Here is a 22,997-nt window from a genome sequence, read left to right on the forward strand (position 1 = left end):
AACTTCATAACCTTGGGGTTGCAAGCAAGAAGGAAATTGCAGAAATTTAACTGGATACAGTTATTAAGTAAGACTCAAAAACAAGCAAAATTCAACAGTAGATTGTTCATTCATATATGTTTGATAGAACTATTAATGAAAAAAGAAAGAAATGGTAATCAAAATTCAAGATTATCATTACCTCTGGGGGTAGTAGAATGGGATGGCATAGACTACTATAATAGTTTAGGTCAGGGCCAGAGGGTAAGAATTTTCAGCTCTGCAGGCCATAGTCTCAATTACATCTACTTGACTCTGCTATTATAGCATGAAGTCTGCCGCTGACAGTATATAAACTAATAAAACTTTTATTTAAACAAACAGGCATCAGGCCAGAGTTTACCTGCTATTGGTGATATTCTAATTCTTAAGCTGAGTGGAGGCTTCATGTATGATCAGTAACCATTCTGTTTTACCACCAAATACATCTGTATCTATTCTTGCATAAATAATATTAATAAAAAGCACTAAGCCACCTCCTGTCTCCTGGAAGCACCTGACCCTCCTCTGTGGTTCTCATAGTGACTCTTTGTGAGGGGCCCAACAAGTTCAAGTGCCAAAGCGGTGAGTGCATCTCCCTGGACAAAGTGTGCAACTCCGTCAGGGACTGCCGGGACTGGTCGGATGAGCCCCTCAAGGACTGTGGTGAGCCCTGGGGTGTGGGCACCTGGTTGTGTTGAGGGTGGGATCCACCACGTTGAAACGTGGGTGCTGTGGTGCTCTGAGGGGCCAGCCCTGCCCAAGCCCACAAGTGCTGTGACTTGGGCTGGACAGATGATAGTGGGGGGAGCCTGGGGATAAGTGGATTGGCTTCTAAGCCTCAATTTTCCCATCTGTAAGATGGGGCAGTAACTTCCAGACATCCTAGGGCTGCTGGGGATCAGGTGATACAAGTATTTTCAGCAACACTGTGACCCATGATTTGGACTTTCCAAGCCATAGGGTCTCTGTCGCAGCTTTTCTACTTGGCCTTTGTAGCAGGGAAGCACCCACACAAGCCCATACACGTGCATTTGAATGCCAAGGGCCATACTCCAAGGAAACTTCTATTACGGATACAGACACTCAAATTTCATAGAACTTTTGAAATATTTTGCTTTTGATTCTTATTTTCAACTATTTTAAAATGTAAAAACCATTCTTAGCTGTCAAAGAGCAGGTTGGGGACTGGCTTTGGTCCATGCTTGGTATAGAGGGTAAGAGCATGGATTATGGAGCCCAGCGCCCTAGGTTTGCGTCAAGCCATGTGATCTTAAACAAACTGCTCAACCTGGCCATGCTTTGATTTCCCCAGCTATAATTCTCTTGCCTTTTAAGGTCATAGGGAGGATTTTGTGTGTGTTAGTCACTCAGTCCTGTCCAACTCTTTTCGACCCCATGGACAAGCTCCTCTGTCCATGGAGTTCTCCAGGCAAGAATGCTGAAGTGGGTTGCCATTTCCTGTAGGGAGGATTAAGTGAGTTAATACATGTAACTGTAGTAAGTGATATGTGGCTTTTATTTTTTATAATTAAAAAAATTTTTAATTATGGTAAAAAAAAAACCCCAAAAATTTACGGTTTTAACCATTTTTAGGTGTAGAGTTCAGGCATGTTTTAAGTACATTCACAGTGTTCATTCACCACCATCCATCTCCAGAACTATTTCATCTTGCAGAACTGAGTCTCTGTCCCCACTGAACACTAACTCCCCCTCCCCCAACCTCTGCACCCACCCTCCTACTTTCTCTCTCTATAAATATGACCCCATTAGGGGCCTCACGTGGAATAGTGCAGTGTTTGTCCTTCCGTACCTGGCTTATTTCACTCACTGTAACACCCTCATAGGGCTTCCCTAGTGGCTCAGTCAGTGGTAAAGTGGCCATTTGCCGTTGCAGGAGACTCAGGTTCGATCCCTGGGTTGGGAAGATCCCCTGGAGGAGGAAATGGCAACCTACCCCAGTATTCTTGCCTGGGAAATCCCATGGACAGAGGGGCCTGGTGGGCTACAGTCTATGGGGTCGCAAAGAGTGGGACAAAACTTAGCGACTAAACATCGACAACAACTGCATGGTTCATTCATGGTGTCACATGTGACGGTGGCTCTAAGACGTCTTAGGAGTCCTGGTAACTTCACCAGCCATGCGGTCATTGCGTTGGTTATGATGAGGGAGAAATAGTGCAGGGGTGGCTGGAGGCCAGAGTGTGACCGGTGCCCCGCCCGCATCTGGCACAGGGACCAACGAGTGTCTGGACAACAAAGGCGGCTGCTCTCACATCTGCAATGACCTCAAGATCGGCTACGAGTGCCTGTGTCCTGAAGGCTTCCAGCTAGTGGACAAGCACAGATGCGAAGGTGATTCCCAAGCCCCTGGCCCTTTCCTTGGAAGAAGAGGCAGGGGGGTCAAAGCCTCAGCCTCAGTTTTCCCATCTGTGAAGTGGGTGCAGGTGCCATTTCCTCCTCACAGGGCTGGTAGGAGGCCAGGTGCTTGAGCCAGCTGTCGCCAGCTTGGCCCTTGGGGAGCACTTGCTTTTGGCCTTTGGGGATTAATAATTAAGAAAGAAATCTCAGCTGATGCAACTTTGCCCAGTTGACTGTGCCCTGAAGTAAATGGTGAGATTGTGGTCACTGTTAGAGATGATGCTTGGCCATTTTCAAGATTTCCTTGATCAGGGACTTTCAGCGGCTCAGACTTCACACTCCCAAAACAGGGGGCCTGGGTTCGATCCCTGGTCAAGGAACTAGATCCCACATGCTGCAATTAAGAGTTCATATGCCCCAATTAAAGACTCCACGTGCTGCAACTAAGACCCGGTGCAGCCAAATAAATAAATAAAATTAAAAAAAAAAAAAGTTGGTCAGAGCCTCCTGTCCTGAAGGTTTTCCCGAGAGGGGATGGGTTGTCTGCCATTTGCCACAGGGAGGCGTGGCTCTTGGTCAGAGCCCATGGCTCCGTCTGCGCCCTGCTGGGAAGATGCCCAAGTTCTCTCTGTGTCCCAACTCTCAGATATCGATGAGTGTCAGAGCCCTGACACCTGCAGCCAGCTCTGTGTGAACCTCGAGGGCAGCTACAAATGTGAGTGTGAAGAGGGCTTCCAGCTGGAGCCCCTCACCAAGGCCTGCAAGGCTGCGGGTAAGTGCAGGGAGGTGGCATGAGGGGTAGCCCACGTGGTGGAAATTTCATCATCCAAACTTTGCACCCGGGGGTAGACCGTTTGCTTCTGAGACATCTGGCAAGTGAACACACAGCCCAGTTAGCGGTCAGGCTAGGTGACTGCCCACGCTCATTTGGCTTCTCTGAAGATGCAGATCAATCCCACCAGGGATGCTTTGCAGCTTCTGATCTTGAAGGGGGCTCAGGGGACAAGAGATGGGAAGCCATCAGCCAGACAGCCTATACCCGCCCCAGCAAAAGGAATTTATTCCAAAAAAAGTAAGTCCAGGACTTTCCTGGTGATCCAGTGGTTAAGACTCTGTGCTTCCAATGCAGGGGGCTTTAGTTTGATCCCTGGTCCAATAACTAGGATCCTGCAAGTGGCATGGCCAAAAAAAAGAGAGAGAAGGGGAAAAAAAGCAAATCCACTGAAAAGAGACCAAAATATAATACCTCATAATGAAATAAAATAGGTGGCACTAGTGGTAAAGAACCTGCCTGCCAATGCAGGAGATGTAAGAGATGCGGGTTTGATCCCTGGGTGGGGAAGTTCCCTTGGAGAAGTAAATGGCAATGCAGTCCAGTATGCTTGCCTGGAGAATCCTGTGGACCGAGGAACATGGCAGTCTACAGTCCATGGGGTTGAAAAGAGGACTAAATCAATTTAGCATGCAATGAAACAAATAGACATCATTAATTTCTTCTACCTGAAGTTTAGGTTAGAACTGCAACCATGCAGTGATTCTTAGAAGCACCTAAATCAAGGGATCCCATGTTTCTGGAGGCCGGAGTCCCTTCCACTCCCCTGAACCCTCTCCTTCCCCGCTCCCCAGGTACCATCGCCTACCTCTTCTTCACCAACCGCCACGAAGTGAGGAAGATGACTCTGGACCGAAGTGAGTACACCAGCCTTATCCCCAACCTTAAGAATGTGGTCGCCCTGGACACGGAGGTGGCCAGTAACAGGATCTACTGGTCTGACCTGTCCCAGAGGAAGATCTACAGGTGAGCCTGCCTGCTCCCCCAGCCACATGCAGCCCCAGTCCCTGAGTGGACAGAGGGCCCCCGGAGCTGACACTCCCCTCTTCCTTCTCCTCTCCCCTCAGTGCCCAGATCGACGGAGCCCCCGGCTTCTCCTCCTACGACACCGTCATTGGCGAGGATCTCCAGGCCCCCGACGGGCTGGCGGTGGACTGGATCCACAGCAACATCTATTGGACCGACTCTATCCTGGGCACCGTCTCCGTGGCTGACACCAAAGGCGTGAAGAGGAAGACGCTTTTCCAGGAGGAAGGCTCCAAGCCACGGGCCATTGTGGTGGATCCTGTCCACGGGTGGGTATTCCTAGGGGTGGGGTTCATAAATGGATTAGAGCTCCGGATGGGGGGAGGTTTGGGCTTAGGTAGACCAGATGACCAGACCAGACCAGATTAGCTTTTTGTCTGTTTGTGGGGTTTTTTTTGCAGGGGGAGGGCACAGATTTTTCTTAATGTATTTATTTATTTTCGGATGCCTCAGCTCTTCATTGTTTTGCACAGGCTTTCTCTAGTTGTGCACAGGCTTCTCACTGTGGCGATTTCTCTTGTTTTGAAGCACAGAGCGTGTGGGCTTCAGTAGTTGCAGTTCCTGGGCTCTGGAGCTCAGGCTCAGTAGTTGTGGCACATGGGCTTAGTTAACTCAGAAGCATGTGGGGTCTTCCCACGTCCCCTGCACTCTCAGTGGGAGGGGCTCCGTTATGGTGGGAATTTTATCATCTGAACTTTGCACAGGGTGGGGGATGTAGACCGTTCGCTACATCCCCAAGACCTCTCGCAAGTGAACACATAGCCCAGTTCCATGAAAACAAGAAAGACAATGTCCTTAAGAAATACTGAACAGTTAAAATAAAAAACACATACACACTTAAGGCCAGCATTAGCCAAACGACAATTTTTGCAAACGAAGTGAAGGTCTCCACCCTGTGGCACAAGACAGAATGGGCAGCTTGTTCTGGCTGCAGTCACTGGAGGAGAGGGAGCAATGGGCCTCAGAGAAAAAACGTTGGCGAAGCCACACTTGGCTGTCCTAGCATGGTGTCCACGGCTCAGATTGGAGGGACCCTGGGATGAAGGTGGGCCCAGCAGGCCCAACAAGACTAATGCCCTCATTTGGTGCAGGGTCATCTGGTCTGTCCAGATGCCAGGAGAGAGAGACCCTCCCAGACACACACTCCACTTAGACTTGTATCACTTGCTCTGCTCTTATATTTCTCCCCCTAAATAGCAGGCACCACCCACCTGGCTCTTCCATGTGGTCTATGAGTTTTCTTTCCTTTGGCCTCATGGGCTGTGATTTATTTAAATTCCTCTCCAGCACATGGAAATTTAAGTTTTTCTCCCCTGCCTCATACAAAGTAGCCATGAATAACTTTGAATGCCTTTGAACTTGAGTCCTTGCAATTTATCTGCAGGATAACAAACACTTAACCTGGTGGTCCAGTGTTGGTACTCTGTGCTCCCAATGCAAGGGGCATGGGTTCAATCCCTATTCAGAGAACTTAGACCCCACATGCCGCACAGCCTGAAAAAAAATAATAAGAATAAATAAATAAATTCGTACTTTAAAAAATGTTTAAACAGTAAATTTTATGTATATTTTATTAACACCACAATTTAAAAAAATCTCTTTGTATATATATGTGTGTGTATATTTAGAAAACCAAAAAAATTACCAAAACAAATGTATAAAAACCCTTAGGCTCAGAGAGCAGATTCCAGGGCCCCAGTCCCAACACTGGAATGAAAATCTTCCTTTGTTCTCAAAGGTCCCTGAATCTTGCCGGGTCTCACCAGGTTGCAGGCCCTGGAACCGGCAAGGTTGGTGGGGTTTAGTTATTAAGTTGAGTCCGACTCTACGACCCTCTGGACTGTAGCCTGCCAGGCTCCTGACTATGGTATTCTCCAAGCAAGAATACTGGAGTGGGTTGCCATTTCCCTCTCCAGGGGATCTTCCCCACCCATGGATCGAACCCAGGTCTCCTGCACTGCAGGCAGATTCTTTACTGTCTGAGCCGCCAGGGAGCAGCAAGGTTAAGTTAGGGGACCAGAAAGAACCCATCCAGGGCTTCTCCCAGTAGGGACTGCAGGGGGGCGCAGGGGGCGGTCCTGGCCTGGCTGATGCCGGGGGGAGAGCTGCTCTTCTGGGTGGTTACAGCTTCGCTCCCTGACGTCGTCCTTTCTGTCCTTCCTGCTGCCCCCCTAGCTTCATGTATTGGACCGACTGGGGCACCCCTGCCGAGATCAAGAAGGGGGGCCTCAATGGCGTGGACGTTTATTCGCTGGTGACCGAGGACATCCAGTGGCCCAATGGCATCACGCTGGGTACAGTGGGGGCACAGTAGTCCTTGGGGTCAGGCAGGGTCTGGAGGAGAGATGGCGAGGGGGCTCCATGAGAGTGTAGCACCGGAAACTCAGCTCCCTTCTCCCCACACCACACCTGCATGAGGTTCGGGTGGGAGGGGGGTGTGGATCTGAATGGCTTTCTCAGGCACTCGGTCCAGTTGGGTGGGGGGTTGGTTCCCTCCTGAGAGAAGCGGGATGCCCAAGCCCCAAGGCTCGGACATCACCTGTGACCTCTCCTTGCCCCCACTGTGGGTTCTAGATCTTTCTGGCGGCCGCCTCTACTGGGTCGACTCCAAATTGCACTCCATCTCCAGCATCGACGTCAACGGGGGCAACCGGAGGACTGTGCTGGAGGACAAGAAGAAGCTGGCGCACCCTTTCTCCTTGGCCATCTTTGAGGTGGGGGCTGGGGGCACACAATCACTCCTTTTTTAAAATTAAGAAATTTTTAAAGAAAAAAGGCTCTGGAAGAGAGAGATGGCCAGGGGGCTCTGTTGAGAGTTTATAACCCCAAACTCAGTTCTCTTCCCCTGACACCTGCATCCAGTTCAGGCTTGCAAGTTGGGGCAGGAGCTGGGGGGATCCGATGATTTTCCCCGGTGCTGGGTCCCCGGGGTGGGGCCCTTCCTCCTTCGGGGAGCAGGATGCCCAAGTCCTAAAGCCCCCAGGATCGCCTGTGACTTCTCCTTGCCACCCCCACCCCCGTGGACCCATTTGGAGGGGTGTGGAACCAGTGGTCATGTCCCCTATGGTTGATGGGATATGTCATTTTCCTTATATCCCTGTAGGATAAAGTATTTTGGACCGATATTATCAACGAAGCCATTTTTAGTGCCAACCGCCTCACAGGCTCAGACATCAATCTGATGGCAGAAAACCTGTTATCTCCGGAGGACATTGTCCTCTTCCACAACCTCACGCAGCCGAGAGGTAAAGATGGGGTGGCCTCCCCCACTACCTCCACTTCTCTGCCTGTGCTCTGGAATGTTCCAGAATTTTTCTGACCTCATTCTCGTCCTGCCTCCCTGCCTTTTCCCGCCGCAGGGGTGAACTGGTGTGAGAGGACGGCCCTCCGCAATGGTGGCTGCCAGTACCTGTGTCTGCCGGCCCCACAGATCAACCCCCGCTCACCCAAGTTCACCTGTGCCTGCCCCGACGGCATGCTGCTGGCCAAGGACATGAGAAGCTGCCTCAGAGGTGGGGCTCGGCCTTCTGCCACCCTTGAGGGTCGGCCCTGCAGCCCTTCTTTGCTCATCTGTCAAATGGGAGAGCAAGGCCCCTGGAGGCTGTTGTAAGGCCTTTCTCAAATGCTGGGTACATCAGCACCGGGTACTAGCAGGGAGATGGACTCAGGTCCAGTTCTCTCTTTCCCAGCCCTCTTTGGTGGGGAGGCCCTGATTTTAGTTGCAGACATTAAGGGAGAATACGGCCCCTTTTTCAGTCTCCGCATCCTCAGAGAAAGTCCCTATTGGGGGTCAGTGTGTCTGTAACACTTACGAATCTTCCTTTTGAAAGACAACGTGTAATATAATAACACAGACACTAGTGGGTTTGTATTTTCACTGCATTTGTCTTCAGTTATTTCTTTGTGGCCCATGGCACTTGCTTCCTACCTGTTTTCAACAGCAGCACAACTACCATTGGCGCTCAGGCCACAGGACACTCAGGAAATGTTTCTTCTTTCAGAGTCTGAGTCTGCAGTGACCACCCGAGGACCCTCCATGGGCAGCTCAACAGCTGTGGGGCCGAAGCGCACAGCCAGCCCTGAGCTCACCACAGCCGAGTCAGTGACAATCTCCCAACAAGGTAAAGGCTGCGGCCACCTACCCCCGCTCCCTGCCCCAGGTCATTGATAACCAGCATCTCTGTGAAGAGACAGTGGATTTAGTCTTGGTTCTTTTGCTGACTGTCTCTGGCATGGCCTGTGCCTGTCTGAAGCCTCAGTTTCCCTACCTGGAGCTAATAACAATGCCTGCCCACCTCCCTGGGAAAGTGGGGATCACATGAGCGTGGGAAGAACCTGAAGTTTCAGATGTCTGCCCAGCAAGGCCAGGACTAGTGTGAGGCAGGTCAGGCGCTCACTCCCTGGGGTAGTGCCTAAAGGGGGCACCAAAAAATCCAGGACTCAGATAATATTTTAATGAAATTTTTTTTCCAGTTTTTAGTTTTTCTTTTACACTTTAAAAATCAACTTATTTCTAATGCATTATTATTTTTAAGCCAAATAATCAAATTGTGGCCTGTGGGGACAGTCCTGATAAATAAAGTTTGCTTGGTCCCAATGAGGCAGGTTTTGCAAAGTGTATCATCAGATCCTGTTTTCCTAAAAATTTTGCTCTTTTGTTCTTCATGAGATATTGGCATTAATTTTTCTTTTCTTTTCTTTTTCTTTTTTTCCTTGGCCATGCCACGTGGCTTGTGAGATCTTAGTTCCCCAACCAGGGATTGAAGCCAGACCCTCAGCAATGAGGGTGGAATCCTAACCATTGGACCATCAGCCAGGGAGTTCCCATTGGCATTAATTTTGATTTTTTTAAAACTGCATTATAATGTTACTGGTTTACTGAGTTTGGGGGGGGATCCGTTTAAATTTTCTGACTGAGGCAGAGTCCCCAGTTCCCTTCTCAGCCTGCCCTCAAGGTCTTACTTTACCACTTTCCCAGCTTGATTGATTGGAGACCTGCCGTTCACTTCTTTGTCCAGCAGAGGGCGCCCGACCCTGTTTTTGAGCAGTCCGGAAACAGCACAGGCTTTTCTGGCCAGGAAAAACAGAAAAAAGCACATTAGCAAGTTTCAGACATTTTTTTCCCCCCTTCAAAGTAGCTGAATCCTTTGTTCCACCATAAAGGGGGTACAACAGGAACTGTATGGTAGAGAGAGGCCCAGAACCGTTTTCGATTGAAGTGCCACCGCTTGAAATACCATTTCACAGACGGGCCCATCTGGGGCTTCTCGAATTTGGCAAAGGAGCTCTTTTAAAAAAAAATTTCTCAAGGACACTGCTGCTACTGCCCTAAGTTATTTTTGTGGTGAGGTTTCTTCAGTTCAGTTCAGTCGCTCAGTCATGTCCGACTCTTTGCGACCCCATGAATTGCAGCATGCCAGGCCTCCCTGTCCATCACCAACTCCCGGAGTTTACTCAAACTCATGCCCATCAAGTCGGTGATGCCATCCAGCCATCTCATCCTCTGTCGTCCCCTTCTCCTCCTGCCCCCAATCCCTCCCAGCATCAGGTTTCTTAAATAAGCGCAAATGTAAAACTGGATACAAACTCTGTTCACAGCATGTATGACAGCTGGTAGGATTAAAACCCAGGAGGGATTTGAATATAACTGGTGATGGTCATTACTGCTCACTGGCTTATTGTGTGGCTCGGATGTGGCTTATGTGGTCTTCCCAGCGCATTGGCCTGTTTGGAGGCCTTTATATTTTCACTCACACAGGCCCTCACGTTGTCTGGCCCAGGTGTACACATGTGATTATATAACGATGTCACCTCCAGTATCTCTTTTTTTGTTAGTTTTTTTTTGATGTGGACCATTTTTTTTTTTTGAAGTCTTTATTGAATTTCTTGCAATATTGCTTCTGTTTCATGTTTTGGTTTCTTGGTGGAGAGGCATGTGGGATCTTAGCTTCCCAACCAAGGATCAAACCCACACTCCCCACTGGCCCACCAGGGAAGTCCCTCCCCCAAATATTTATCAGCTGGGGCCAGCTGGCACAGGACTATGGGTCTTTGGTGCGAGGCAACCTAAGCACTGAAATTGCTGAGAATTACGGGGACAGAAGGTGACCCCTGCCCTCATCCAGAATAGGCTCCTTGTCATCAAATGCAGGGACTTCCCAGGGGGCTCACCTGCCGATGCAGGAGATGTGAGTTCTATCCCTGGTTGGGAAGATCCTCTGGAGAAGGAAATGGTAACCCACTGCAGTATTTTTGCCTGGAAATCCCATGGGCGGAGGAACCTGGGGGACACGACTTAGTGACTAAACAACAACAACATCAAATGCAGAAGCAGGTTGAAAAATTCCATCAGTGACCTCTCCAGCCACTGGGAATGTATCCACAATTTTTGGTCTCAGAGACCGGCATCCCCCTTCCCTAGTGCCTCATAACGCGAGCCTAAAGGACTCTCTTAAATTCGGGCCATAATCCCAATTGCCCACAAGCGAGGCCTGGACAGAAGCCAGCCTGGCACCTCTCAAGCCTGGGAGATACTCCAAGTTCCTTTGGACGTTTGAAGACACTGAGAAATGTCAGGTGTTTTCCTCTACATATTGACATCATACACCTGCTGTGTTTTCCCACCCTGTCACGCTGGATCTGGGCCTCACTTTCTCTCTTCTCTCCCACAGCCCTGGGTGACGTTGCCGGCCGAGCGGACACGGAGAAGCCCGGGAGCGTGGGTGCCCTATACATCGTCCTCCCCATCGGTAAGCCTGTGGCCAGTCCTCCCCTGGTTCTTTGCTTCCTGCAAAATGACTTCTGTTCCCGGCAAGCCTTTCTGGCCCACCTTTCCCCCAGTACTGGGGTGGCCCATTGTGTGTCTGTCCTATTTATCACTGAGCAACCCCCTTCCTAGCTTCATTCACTAAACAAATATAGTTGAGCGACTACTGTATACCAAGGCCACTTCTGAGCACTGGGGACAGAGCCCAGAGAGAAACAAACATTTGCCCCCTTGGAGCTGACAGCAGAGTGGGACATCTGAGATGTCACGTGGGGGGAAGGGGGACTGGGCCAGGGTTCCCGGTGTGATTGACGGGTACTTTCACCAACACCCAAAGCAAGAGAAGGCACCAGCAGGGGTACCTCCTGATGAGTTGTTCTGTTTCAGGGGGCAGTTTGGAGATTTCTGCTTTTCTGCCCTCACCTGTCAATCATGGCTTGGTTTGCATCATACCCACTTTCCCTTTTTGGAAAAAAAAATCCTTTCAAGGTGTCCCTTCACAGAGACCAGAGATCTAAGTCCCACCAGTTGTTCGGCTATGGGTTGATACACTTGCCTGGGGAGGCCCTCACCTCAGGGTGAGGCTGCCTCAGGGTAATGCCCACCTGGCATCTTCCCGCCCTCTGGGCACCAGCCAGGATCTTTTACAAACCTAGGCTGTGTGAGCCCCTGGCTGTTGCTTGGATCCCAGGAGAGGAGGCAGGGAGGGGACAGGAAACAGCACCCCAAGACCCACCACCATCAATGATGCAAAGAGGGATCCCTCATTATCCGCATTCACGCAGAAGCAGAGTGTGCCACGGTGGCCCCAAATGTTGAGAACAATCCCATTTGTGAAAACAAAGTAACTGATGTGTGACTAATACACAAGAAACATGGAAAAATTGACAACAGCCTTCTTGTCATCAAATGTAGAAGCAGGTGGAAAAATTCCACCAGTGACCTCCCCGGCCACTGGGAATGTGTCTTGAATCTTTGGTCTCAAGAGACGGGCAGCCCCTGACCCAGTGCTCCATAATGCGAGCCTACTATATACCCAACAATTGTTGGGTATTTGGGGGGTGTGAGGCAGTCACAGTGGTCTTCAAGCTAGAGATTTGTTATACTCACTGATGGATTTTTTTTTTTTTTTTTTTACACTGGGAAAGTATTTTTTTTTTTTTAATGTTTTGCAGGGCATTTGGGAAGATCTTAGTTCCCCAACTAGGGTTCGAACCCACTTCCCCTGCAGTGGGTCTTAACTGCTGGCCCACCAGACAAGTCCCAAGTATTAGGAAAATTGGAAAAATACAAATAATAAATTGGGAACAAAAACATTTCCCCGTGAAAGGGCCTGGTGTTTGAAGGCGGCCCCCCTCCCCTCTCCCCGCAGCACTGCTCATCCTCCTGGCCTTCGGGACCTTCCTCCTCTGGAAGAATTGGCGGCTCAAGAGCATCAACAGCATCAACTTTGACAACCCTGTGTACCAGAAGACCACAGAGGACGAGGTCCACATCTGCCGCAGCCAGGACGGCTACACCTACCCCTCGGTGAGCCGCCCCGCTGGGGACCTTGCCGGCAGCCGGGTGTCTGAGTGTTCCTCATGCCTCCTAAAGGCCAGGCCCTCCTCGAGAGCGTACGATCTCACAGAGTGGGGGTCATGGGGTGGGGAGGAGGGGGGCGGCAGGGCCAGGGGATAAGCCAAGGGAACATAGGTCCAAGGGTGAAAGCCGGAAGGGGGCCTGAGTATTTTTGTGGGGGGTCTGGGGGGGAGGGGAGGCGACTTCGGATAAGGTGGCCCGGGAGGCTTTCTTGAGTAGGGAGTGTACGGAGTGCAGCAGGCGCCACCTGTGCAAAGGCCCTGTGGCTGAACCCTGCCTGTGTGTTTGAGGCGCGTAGAGTGAGAAGGGAAGGGGCAGATGGAGCAGGAGGCTGTGGGTCTGTGGGAGCATCGTTGCTGGCCGTGAGATGGGCGCCACGGAGCCACCTGATCAGACTCAGGTGCTCACGGGCGCCCCTGGTGGTTGTGTGAGGAACAGGCCTGGGCCAAGTTCAGAGCCGGGAGACGAGGGTGGAGGCCTTTGTGCGGGTCCAGCGGTAGATGAGGGGGGTGGCCTGGGGGACCAGGAAAGAGTCAGGCGTGGGTGGCTTGTGGCCATGTTTACGGGATGTTGGACTGATCGTTTCCGGCGTTTACTGTTTTGTTGACAGAGACAGATAGTCAGCCTGGAGGATGACGTGGCGTGAGCTGCTGCCTCGAGTCCTGTCCCTCCCCGGAACCTGCCGCCAGTCACTCAAAGGCAGAAAGAACACTTTCTCCCCCGACCCTTGACCTGCCCCCAACCCTTCCTGAGACCTCCGCACCCAAAGCACTGCTGGTGACTGCAGCCCAGGCGCCGTTTGCCTGTCTGCCAGAGCTTTGTTTTATATATTTATTTTTCTGGGAGGCAGAACAGGCTTCAGACGGCGCCCACAGGAGGCAGTTGGGTTTCTTTTTTTTTCTTCCTTTCTTTACACGTGAAGGAGAAAGGCAGACTAGCTGGGGGATCTGTCCTCTCCGGGAATCTCTGAGCTGCTCTCCTTCTAGACACGCTCCTCTCCGGAGGGAATGACGGAGGGACATGGAGTCGGAAAGCTAGTGGCTTTGAACGCACGAGAGCAGGTGCTACCCACAGGGTCCCAGGTGGCTGCTGCCGCCATCCACCCTCTAGCCCAGGCCCCACACTCAGGACTGAACGTGTTTACCTCTGCCAGGCGAGCCTGCGGGATGGCCAGAGTTGGTCTGCCACCCCCTGGTCAGGATCAAACTAGGGTTTTCCAAGCCGGGTTTGTCCTCCACTTAAGCCAGGAGGGGACCCTGGGTCCAACTTCCCAGGAGTGACACCCACTGAACCCTATTCATTCACCAAAACCCCGATCATCCCCAGAGAAAACAAATGCAAGCCACCAGTCGCCCTTAACATACATGTATTAAGTGCCTGAGACCCGCTTTGTGCGTGAAGATGAGCAGCTCTCACCTCTAACTGTATCCCTCTGTCCTGGAGTGGGTGTCTGGACCCCAGCCCTACCCCTTGCACTTTTTCAGTTCAGGGTCGTACACTGTGTAAAGTCGATGTTCTATTATTATTTTGCACTACTTTCCATTCTGGTTCCCTTCTGGCTGCAGAGTCCAGGTTGATGATTGGTACCGACCTGGCCCTTCTCCCAGACTTGGCCCCTCTTCTAGCATGTAGGGAGACGTGTGTGTGGTGGTTCAATCACGACTTCAAAGCCAAGATTACGACTAGACGATCTGCCTACTGTTTCCACTTCTAGGCAGAGGCCGCTGAGCCATTCATATCCCCTACAAGCTGGTCATGGTTGGCCAGTGTCCGTCTGAAACATGCATGGCAGGTCTGCTCTATAAGATGTGCTCTGGGCTTGGGAATTTCATGGGATTCATTAAATAAGGATGCTTTCTGAAATTGCCACACATATGATATTTATGACCACTGGGGGGGTGGGGGTCGGATGGGGGCAACCTCCCGTGGAAACGTCTGTACAACCACAGAACACGGCACCCCTGCCAGAGACTGTGAACACCTTTTCTCTTTCTGAAGCATGTAAATAACACCCCCACCACCGCCGAGCAGACAGTGGGGGCCTTTTGTTATGTTTGCACTTTGTATATTTGTTGAAACATTTCTCACTTACGTGTGTGTATATATAAAAGAAAGATCTATTTATTTTTGCAAGTCCTGGTTGCTGCAAAGATGCCTTGTCTTTCTGTACAAAGCTTATTCGAGCGTGCTGCGCACAGCCCTCTTCAAGAGAATCAGGTTCTGTGTTGTATATATGGGTTGCTTTTTGAGGATGGGTGTCGCTTTTTAAACCACTGTATAGAATGTTTTTATAGCCTGAATGCCTTACTGTGATCGATTACATTTCTTAAATAAAGTATTTGACTAAACCGGAAGTGCTTTCTTCTGCCTTTCTCTGGCTCCCGCCATCTGCTGATGGACAAGACTCCTCCCCGCCCCCACCGCCCCGGGAGAAGGATCTGGAAAGGGAACATTTTCCTACAGCGTCAACACAGGCTGCAGCCTCTGAGGGGATATTGTGCTCAGCTGGGGAGCAGTTGTGCAGGTGCTGAATTGAAGTTTTACTAAATTTCCTGCTTAGTCACTCATTCAACAAACACTGGGCACCCGTTGTGTGCCAGGTGATGTTCAAGGCGTATGGGACACTGCAGGAAGAGTCTATGCCCTCAAGGAGATGACATTTCAGAAGAGGAAACAGATACAAAAAATTATTTTAAAAGATTATTCTAGAAGAATATTTAAAAAGATAATGAGACAGAACTGACTGGCAAGAGGCTCTTTTATATGAGGGGGGGAGGTGTCAGGGAAGGATTTTCCTTAATTTATTTTAAACTTTTTATTTTAAGAATCTGTCTCCAGTGTAGGTTCTATCGCTGGGTCGGGAAGATCCCTTGGAGAAGGGAATGGCTACCCACTCTAGTGCGCTTGCCTGGAGAATTCCATGGACAGGAGCCTGAAGGGCTACAGTCCATGGGGTCACAAAGAGTCGGACACAACTGAGAGACTAATACTTTCACTTTTACATTTTATATGGGAGTAATTAACAATGTTGTAATAGTTTCAGGTGGAAAGCAAAGGGACTCAGGTATACACATATATGTATCCATTCTCCCCCAAACTCCCCTCCCATCCAGGCTGTCACATAACATTGAACAGAGTTCCCTGAGCTATATGGTAGGTCCTGGTTGGTTATTCATCTTAAATATAGCAGTGTGTACATGTCCATTCCAAACTCTCTAACTATTCCTCCTCCCCATTCTTCTCCTTAAAAAAAAAAACAAAAAACTTTTTTCCTGAATTTAATTCTATTAAATTCATTGCTAAGATAGAAATAAATTGAGAGGTTTCACATCACAAATCTGGCTTCATTGTGATAACATTTGCCCAGAGCCACAGACATCGGGGTACGTGGACTGCACTCTCCTAAGTCTTATTCTCTTGTGCATCCCAGCTTTACCTGAGTCTGACCTCAAGGGCATTTCAGACCCCTATCTTAGGGTGTGGCAGTCAAGCCACAGAGGGTCCTGGCGTTTCAAGTGGGAAACAAGAATACAGCAGGTCATTGGATAGGAAAAAAAATACAAGGAACTAAGCATAAAAGACTAAATGGGACAAACCATAATGAGATGCCACCTACATGCCATTTGTATGGCTGTAATTAAAAACAAAAACCCACAAGACTTCCCTGATGGTCCAGTGGTTAAGATTCTGTGGTTTCAAGGTAGGAGATGCAGTTCGATCCCTGATCAGGGAACTAAGATCCCACACACCTCCACTAAAGATCCTTCATGCCGCAACTAAGACCAGACACAGCCAAAATTTTTAAAAATAAATAAAGCCATCATGTGATCCAGCAAGTCCACTTCTGTGTATATACACACAGAAGAATTGAAATCAGGGACTTGGATATTTGCACACTTGTGTTCATAGTATTATTCACAAGAACCGAAAAGTGGAATAAACACAAGTGTCCATCTGTAGGTGAATGCATAAATAAAATGTAGATATACGCAGTGGATTATTATCCAGCCTGAAAAAGGAAGAAAGTCCTGAAACATGCTCTAAATGGATGAATCTCCAAGACATTGTCTAAAGGAAATCGGCCAGATCCCAAAAGATAACTACTGTGTAACTCCACTTACATGAAGTCCCTTGTTCAGTCGCTCAGTTATGTCTGACTCTTTGCGACCCCACAGACTGCAGCACGCCAGGCCTCCTTGTCCTTCACTGCCTCCCAGAGTTTGCTCAAACTCATGTCCATTGAATCAGTGATGCCATCCAATCATCTCATTCTCCGTTGCCTGCCTCCGTCTCCTCTTGCCCTCAATCTTTCCCAGCATCAGGGTCTTTTCCAATGAGTCAGCTCTTTGCATCGAGACTGGAGCTTCAGATTCAAGCAACAGTCCTTCCAATGAATACTCAGGGTTGATTTGCTTTAGGATTGACTGGTTTGATCTCCTTGCTGTCCTTGAAATCCCCAGTGCAGTCAAATTCCTAGAAACAGAAAGTAGGACAGAAAGTGGGTGCCTGGGGTGGTGGTGGGGGGGGAGTTGGTGTTTAATGGGTACAGGCTTTCAGTTTTCAGGAGGAAAGAGCTGGATGGTTAGCAAGGTTGCACAACAAAGTGACTGTGCTGAATGCCGCTGAACTGCACACCTAAATTTGGTTAAGATGGTAAACTTCAGGGCTGCCTTGGTGGTCCAGAGGCTAAGACCCGGTGCTCCCAACACAGGGAACCTGGGTACCATGCCTGGTCAGGGAACTAGATTCCACATGCCTCAACTAAAGATCCGGCTCAGCCAAATGGGACTTCCCTTGGGGGTCCAGTGGTTAGGAACTCAGAGCTTTCACTATACGAGGTACAGTTGAGTCCCTGGTCGGGGAACTAAGATCCCGGGTGCCGAACAGCACAGGCAAAAAAAAAAAAAAAAAAACCACCAAATGCGGGGACAATGAGGCCTCCAGAAATAACGGCAGAAGGGGTGGCCTTACTGGAGCCCAGGAATTTTGGTAGCTGGGAGAAGAGCCGTCCGTGGCAGAGAGAGAGGAGATTCTAGCCTCTCCCCTCCTCCAGGCCCCGCCTCCCGCCAGCGCCCCTTTGTGCCGAACCCTGGTGGACGTGGGAAACGGGGTTCCCTGCAGGACCCTGCCCAAGGGCAGCGGACCCGGAGTGTGGAGGCAGTGGGTGGGAAAGTGTGCAGACTGGCTTGAGTTGGGTGAGTTTGGACCCATCCGAGTCTCCGTTTCCCCACCTGCAAACCGGGCGATGCTAATCCCGGCCTCCCGGGCTCCGCGGGTGTAGAGGTGGCTGAGCGAAGCGCCGGGAGCCGCCGGGACTGCGATCTTTTCTGTGTCCACAGGGTGGCACTTCCTTCCCTCCTTCCACCTTTTGTCTTGGGAAGGTTCCAAAATGCCTCTGGGGGCAAGAGCTGAGCGGACCGCACAGGAAGCGTTCGGGGCTTGCAGGCGGGCGCTCGATAATTGGTTGATTGACTGACTCCATGCTCAGCCGCGTGGCAAACCGGACAAATGAGCCTGAACAGCCCGGGCGCGCGCGGGAGGGGCCGGGCAGTGGCCGAGAGCGCTGAGAGGGGAAGGTGGGCAGGACCGGGGGGGGGGGGGGGCGGGGGTCCCCGGGCAGAGGGAGAGCCTGGGAGAGACTGGAGGTGATGGAAGTTTCTGATACCTGACCTGGGCAATTTTCTGTTAACGGAGAGAGTAGTAACTGAAATCCTTCCTCGGGCGCCCCCAGCGTGCCAGTGAGTGTGCACAGACACACAGGATTAGAGTGTCAGGATAAATAAGAGCGGACCCTTCCTGAGGCTTAACTGGCTGCAGCCTCTCTGTTGCCGCCCAAGGAGGGGCCAGGCCCAGAGCCCATTTTACAGATGGGAAAGGGGAGGCTGGCGTCCCTGGGCTTGGGTCCCAAGCTCCTGGCGAGACCAGGATGCCCTGCCTTTTTGTCCTTCAATAGCGGCAGCCTAAAAGGCAAGGCCATGGTGGTGAACCTCTCTGGGCTCACAGGGGCTCCCCTGGGGAAGGGTCTGGTTGTCACCCAGGTAAGATGAGGGGCAGCTGGCCGGCTGCTTGGAGTTGGTCTGTGGGCTCCCCCAAAGGGGTGGGGAGCAGACTGGAGCTTGGGAGCTGCTGTCCCTGAGGACAGGGTGTGGGCAGGTGACTCTGAACTCCTGCCTCTCCAAGAGGCTCAACAGCTTCAGCCAACACCAGACGGGTTGGGAGGAAGTTGCTCCCCCAAGCCTGACACCCCAATTGACATCCTCTGCTGCCTTCACCCCCCACCCCCAGCCCCACAGGCATCTGAAACCACAGCTGCCTGTGGTGAGTCAGGCTGGAGCCTTCGGGGCTGAGCCCAGGTCCGTGGGAGGAAAGAGGGGGAGGCGAGGAGGGGGGAGAGCTGTCCGCATGCCAGCCCCTCCCCCATGGTGGGGGGCAGCCCCCCCCCCTCTAGGCAGTGAATTCCCTCAGTGATGAGGAGATGAGAGCTCCTGAGAGTTGGAATTTGAGCAAATACTGGTCACATCACCCACCCCACGGAGTGGAGTGGAATTGAGAGGCGGGGAACGGCCCCCAGGACTCCTGGGTCCGGTCCAGCCTCCCCTCCAGGCAGCTCAGGTTTCAGCTCTGACTCCTGCCCTCCGAAGGGGCTCCACCCTCCCCGGCACAGCTGCTCTGCTTACACCATGGCCTCCTCTCCCAAGCTGTGCCTGTGATTGGACGGAAGGCCGGGAGCTTGGGGGTTCAAAGCAAAACCATCCCCCAGTCAGCTGGGCCTCTGCGCCATGACCTGTGTCAAGAGGGCAGTGTCAGACTCTCCTTTCCCAAGCCCCAACTCTGAGCTCCCCCACCCCACCCCCAGAATCTGAAAATCCTGTCTCACTGTGGACTGCAGGCCTGGCTTGATCCAGCCCCAAGGCCTCTCATTCTCTCCTTGCTGGCCTCTTTGCTGTCTCTGAACCTTTGTACTTGCTGTTCCCTCTGCCTGGGTCACTGTCTCCATACTTTTGTCCCCAGGGGGCTCAGGTCTGTCTGGGCTCAAATTGCTCTTCCTCCCTGGGGCCTCCAATAGGCTCTGCCTTCATCAGCTGTGACACCGTTCGTGAACAGCTTGCCTTCACGGTGCCTTGGTTCCATCACTGAAGGACACTGGGAGCTGGCACCCAGCACCTGCTCATGGCCTCCACAGTAGTGTGGCTCCCTGGAGGGGGCTCCTGGCAGATCACAGATGTCGAGTACACTGCTGAGTCAGGTGGGGAGGCCACCAGGAGGTCCTGGGGCCTTCCTGGGGGTGGTCCAAGCACTGCCGTGTCTGTATTGGTCCCTTGTGGTCAGTCTTCCCAGCCTCTCCCCAGCCTCAGCCCACCAAGCTTGCCAGAGGTCCAGGTGAGAGGTTCAGCCTCTCAATTCCATATACCCTTGCCTATTTTCTCCAGAAACACCTATTAAAAACCAGGTTGTATAAGAGATATGGGTTCGATCCCTGGGTCAGGAAGATCCCCTGGAGTAAGAAATGGCAACCCACTCTAGAATTCTTACCTGGAGAATTCCATGGACAGAGGAGCTCAGTGGGCTCCATGGGGTCACAAAGAGTCAGACACGACTGAAGTGACTTAGCGCTTAGCAATGTAACTTTAGTGTTTTAAAGCAGTTTTCAAACATTACTTTCTGAGATGTCAGTTATATGAAATTTTATGAAAGCACAGAAATCCTAGAAAACGGATTGAAAGAAAATCATTGAAATGTTAGCTGTGTTGTCTCTAGGCAAAAAAAAAAAAAAAAAAAGCCAGGTTGGCCAGGTGTGTGGATATTTGACCAGCAACCACTAAGGACTTTTAAGTGCTCTGTTGCCTGGCAGGGCTCTACCAAGTACAGGCCTGGGTTCCAGTTCTTGGTCTCTTTCCACCTGGGTAACCTTGGACAAGAGGCAGGCGCCTCGGAGTCTGTTTCTCATCTGAAGAGCCAAGAGGCTCCTCCATGGACCCTGGGGCCCCCCTGCTAGGTTCAGCCTCCCGGGGCGGGGCGGGGGGAGGTGGTGTCACTGTGACTTTGGGCAACTGACTGGACCAAGCTGTGCCTGTTTTCCTACCTGTAAAATGGATCCCCCTCACCAGCTTGGGGTGGTGCTGGCCTGAGGGGATGGCAGAAGAGGAATGGGGTGGGTGTGTGGGGTCAAGTCTCAGTTCTGCGGGCGCCAAGGTTTGGGTTCCATGCTCCCTTCCTGATGGTAGGGGGGAAACTGATCCTGCACGCCCACCAGGGCTGGCCTAGTATTCAACGTGCCCCTGGTCGGCCTCCATAATCTGGGAAAAGGCTGGTGGCTGCTGATGGGCTGGCTCTCAGAGGGAGAGCAGGCGGGGCGGGGGTGGGGGTGCAGGCTGGAGGCCGTGGGCCAAGGCCATCCGGGCGTCTGGCCAGCCCCGGGCAGTGAGTCAGGGCCCAGGCATGCAGAGGGCCAGGGCCTTCCCTGGCCCCTGTGAGCTCAGGCACCTCCCCGAACCCACCCGTCGGGCCCCACTGGGCTGCATGCCTCACCCCCTTCCTCACTCCTTGAGTTGGTCTCGGGGGGCTGCCTGGGGAAATTGGACATTGCCCCTCTGAATCTTGTGTCCATACAGCCTCCCTCAAATGTCAAACATCCTTCTTCTTGGTCACTGAGCTCTGGGCAGGCAGGCAATGCCTCCTAGACCCCTCCCCGAACAAAGCCACTGCTTGGAGCGGGGTGTGATTATGGCAGGCGAGCAGATGCCTTCGGAAGGGGCTCAGGCCCTGAGCTGGGGCCCAGAGAGAACTTTGCCTCTAACTGTACCCTCCTCCCATCACCAGCTGTCTCTCCCAGAACTCTGTGCCCATTAATTTGAACTAGAGGGAAATACACTTCTCTGCCAGCCCTGGGACCCTCGGCTGTGCCCCAGTCCTCTCAGGGCATGGAGCCCTCCTGGCACCCTCACTCCTGCAGGGGAGCAGGTGGAGGCTGGCTGTGTCAGCAGGATCGGCCATCATGGTGAAGCAGCTTCTCAACTGACCCTGGCAGAACCCTCATGGGTTCCCGGCTCAGGCTACAAGGCAGGGGGTTGGAGGTGGGGGTGGCAGCCCTGAGTGTGTCCACCCCCCTTCCCCGCCACCCCCAGGGTTTTCAGGACAGGGGTTGGCTCCCAGTATCTAGAGGGTAGAGGCCAGGGTTACTGCCAGATTATCCTATGATGTCCAGGGCAGCCCCCAGCAGAGTGACCTGGCCCTAGCACTGCGAAGGCTGAGGCAGGAAAACCCTGGTCTAGGTCAGGTCTTTTGCCCTTTGGAGGCCAAGGGTACCAATGCAGGACTCTGCTTTTTTTTCACATCATAAGAAAACTCTGCCAACCTTGAAAATGAAAACAGCCCAGGAGGGCTTATGGGGAACATATCCTTGAATATGTAAAGCCAAGCTCTCGGCATAAAAGCAGGGCCTCTGAAGTTCTGGGAATCTTGTGAGCCATATGGCCTGGGGATGCTTGCATTTCAGTGACACTAATAACCCCTTTTTGGGGTCTATCTCCTGGACACCAAAAGGCAGGATTACTTGCCCTAGGACCTCCAAGGGATATGGGAATGGACTATTTTGATGCCCATTTGATGTACTCGGGTGCTGCTAGAACTTACTGTTCCTTCTGCCTAGAAAATCTCTGATCAAGAAATACAAATTGTACTTACTGTAGGTTGTACAGAGGTGCACAAAACCCAACACCCAGAGGTTCATGTAACTGCCGAATCTATTGGCTTCAGGCAAAGCTGTATCCAGGAGGCACTTGATGGCAAAGGGACCGTACTTCTCACTCGCTGCCCTCAGACAGGCAGGTAGGCTGGCCATAAACTTCCTACTTGTAGTAGTAGCTCAGTCACTGAGGATGGGGGTTAGGTGAATGCATTGATTGGCTGGCCCGGGCTTTGGCTGCATGCTGAATCAGTGAGGGTTTATTATGGGCGTCTGTGATAGAAAAACTAAGACAGACACACACAGCAAGTTAGCCCCTGCACCCAAGAAGTCTAGTATTGATATCCAGCTCCACCATCATCAGAGAACCAGGCTCTTATCTCGAGAATTTCAACCCTCCTCATGTGGCAATACAGCTGCCAGGGCTCCAGCCATCACACCCAAATTCCAGAAAATAGAGGGGAAGGGAAAGGGGACACTCCCTTGCCTTTTAAGAAGTCATATACAACACTTCTTTTTACATTTCATTGTCCTGAATTTAACTGCAAAGGAGACTGGGGAAAGTTCTGTTTTGACTTGGGCAGTTAAAAGGAGTTCCTTACCAAGTGGTGAATGAATATTACGGAGGCAACCAGTGGTCTCCAATACACAGTCCACCCTGGAGCCAGGGATGGGCCCCTATGTAACCTCTTTGTGACTGGCTCTTCCTTTTTAGTCCCAGCATGAAC

The 22,997-nt window shown here is 51.5% G+C and overlaps 1 protein-coding gene across 2 annotated transcripts in view; it reads left to right on the top strand.

Moving 5' to 3' along the window:
* LDLR (low density lipoprotein receptor) overlaps positions 1-14,938 on the top strand; it is a 32,140-nt gene extending 17,202 nt beyond the window's left edge. Inside the window, exons 6-18 of one of the 2 annotated variants that reach the window (XM_043911573.1) lie at positions 562-684; positions 2,254-2,373; positions 3,026-3,151; positions 4,006-4,177; positions 4,279-4,506; positions 6,413-6,531; positions 6,812-6,951; positions 7,341-7,482; positions 7,597-7,749; positions 8,239-8,358; positions 10,909-10,986; positions 12,376-12,533; positions 13,195-14,938. In XM_043911573.1, coding sequence (XP_043767508.1) covers positions 562-684; positions 2,254-2,373; positions 3,026-3,151; positions 4,006-4,177; positions 4,279-4,506; positions 6,413-6,531; positions 6,812-6,951; positions 7,341-7,482; positions 7,597-7,749; positions 8,239-8,358; positions 10,909-10,986; positions 12,376-12,533; positions 13,195-13,230 — 1,715 coding nt within the window. In that variant the 3' untranslated portion in view covers positions 13,231-14,938. The remainder of the gene's footprint in view (positions 1-561; positions 685-2,253; positions 2,374-3,025; positions 3,152-4,005; positions 4,178-4,278; positions 4,507-6,412; positions 6,532-6,811; positions 6,952-7,340; positions 7,483-7,596; positions 7,750-8,238; positions 8,359-10,908; positions 10,987-12,375; positions 12,534-13,194) is intronic. The other variant, XM_043911574.1, reaches the window with a different exon arrangement.
* Positions 14,939-22,997: the final 8,059 nt, after the last annotated feature.

The sequence above is a fragment of the Cervus elaphus genome, chromosome 9, assembly GCF_910594005.1.
Source record: "Cervus elaphus chromosome 9, mCerEla1.1, whole genome shotgun sequence".
In the NCBI taxonomy this organism is placed as follows: Eukaryota; Metazoa; Chordata; class Mammalia; order Artiodactyla; family Cervidae; genus Cervus; species Cervus elaphus.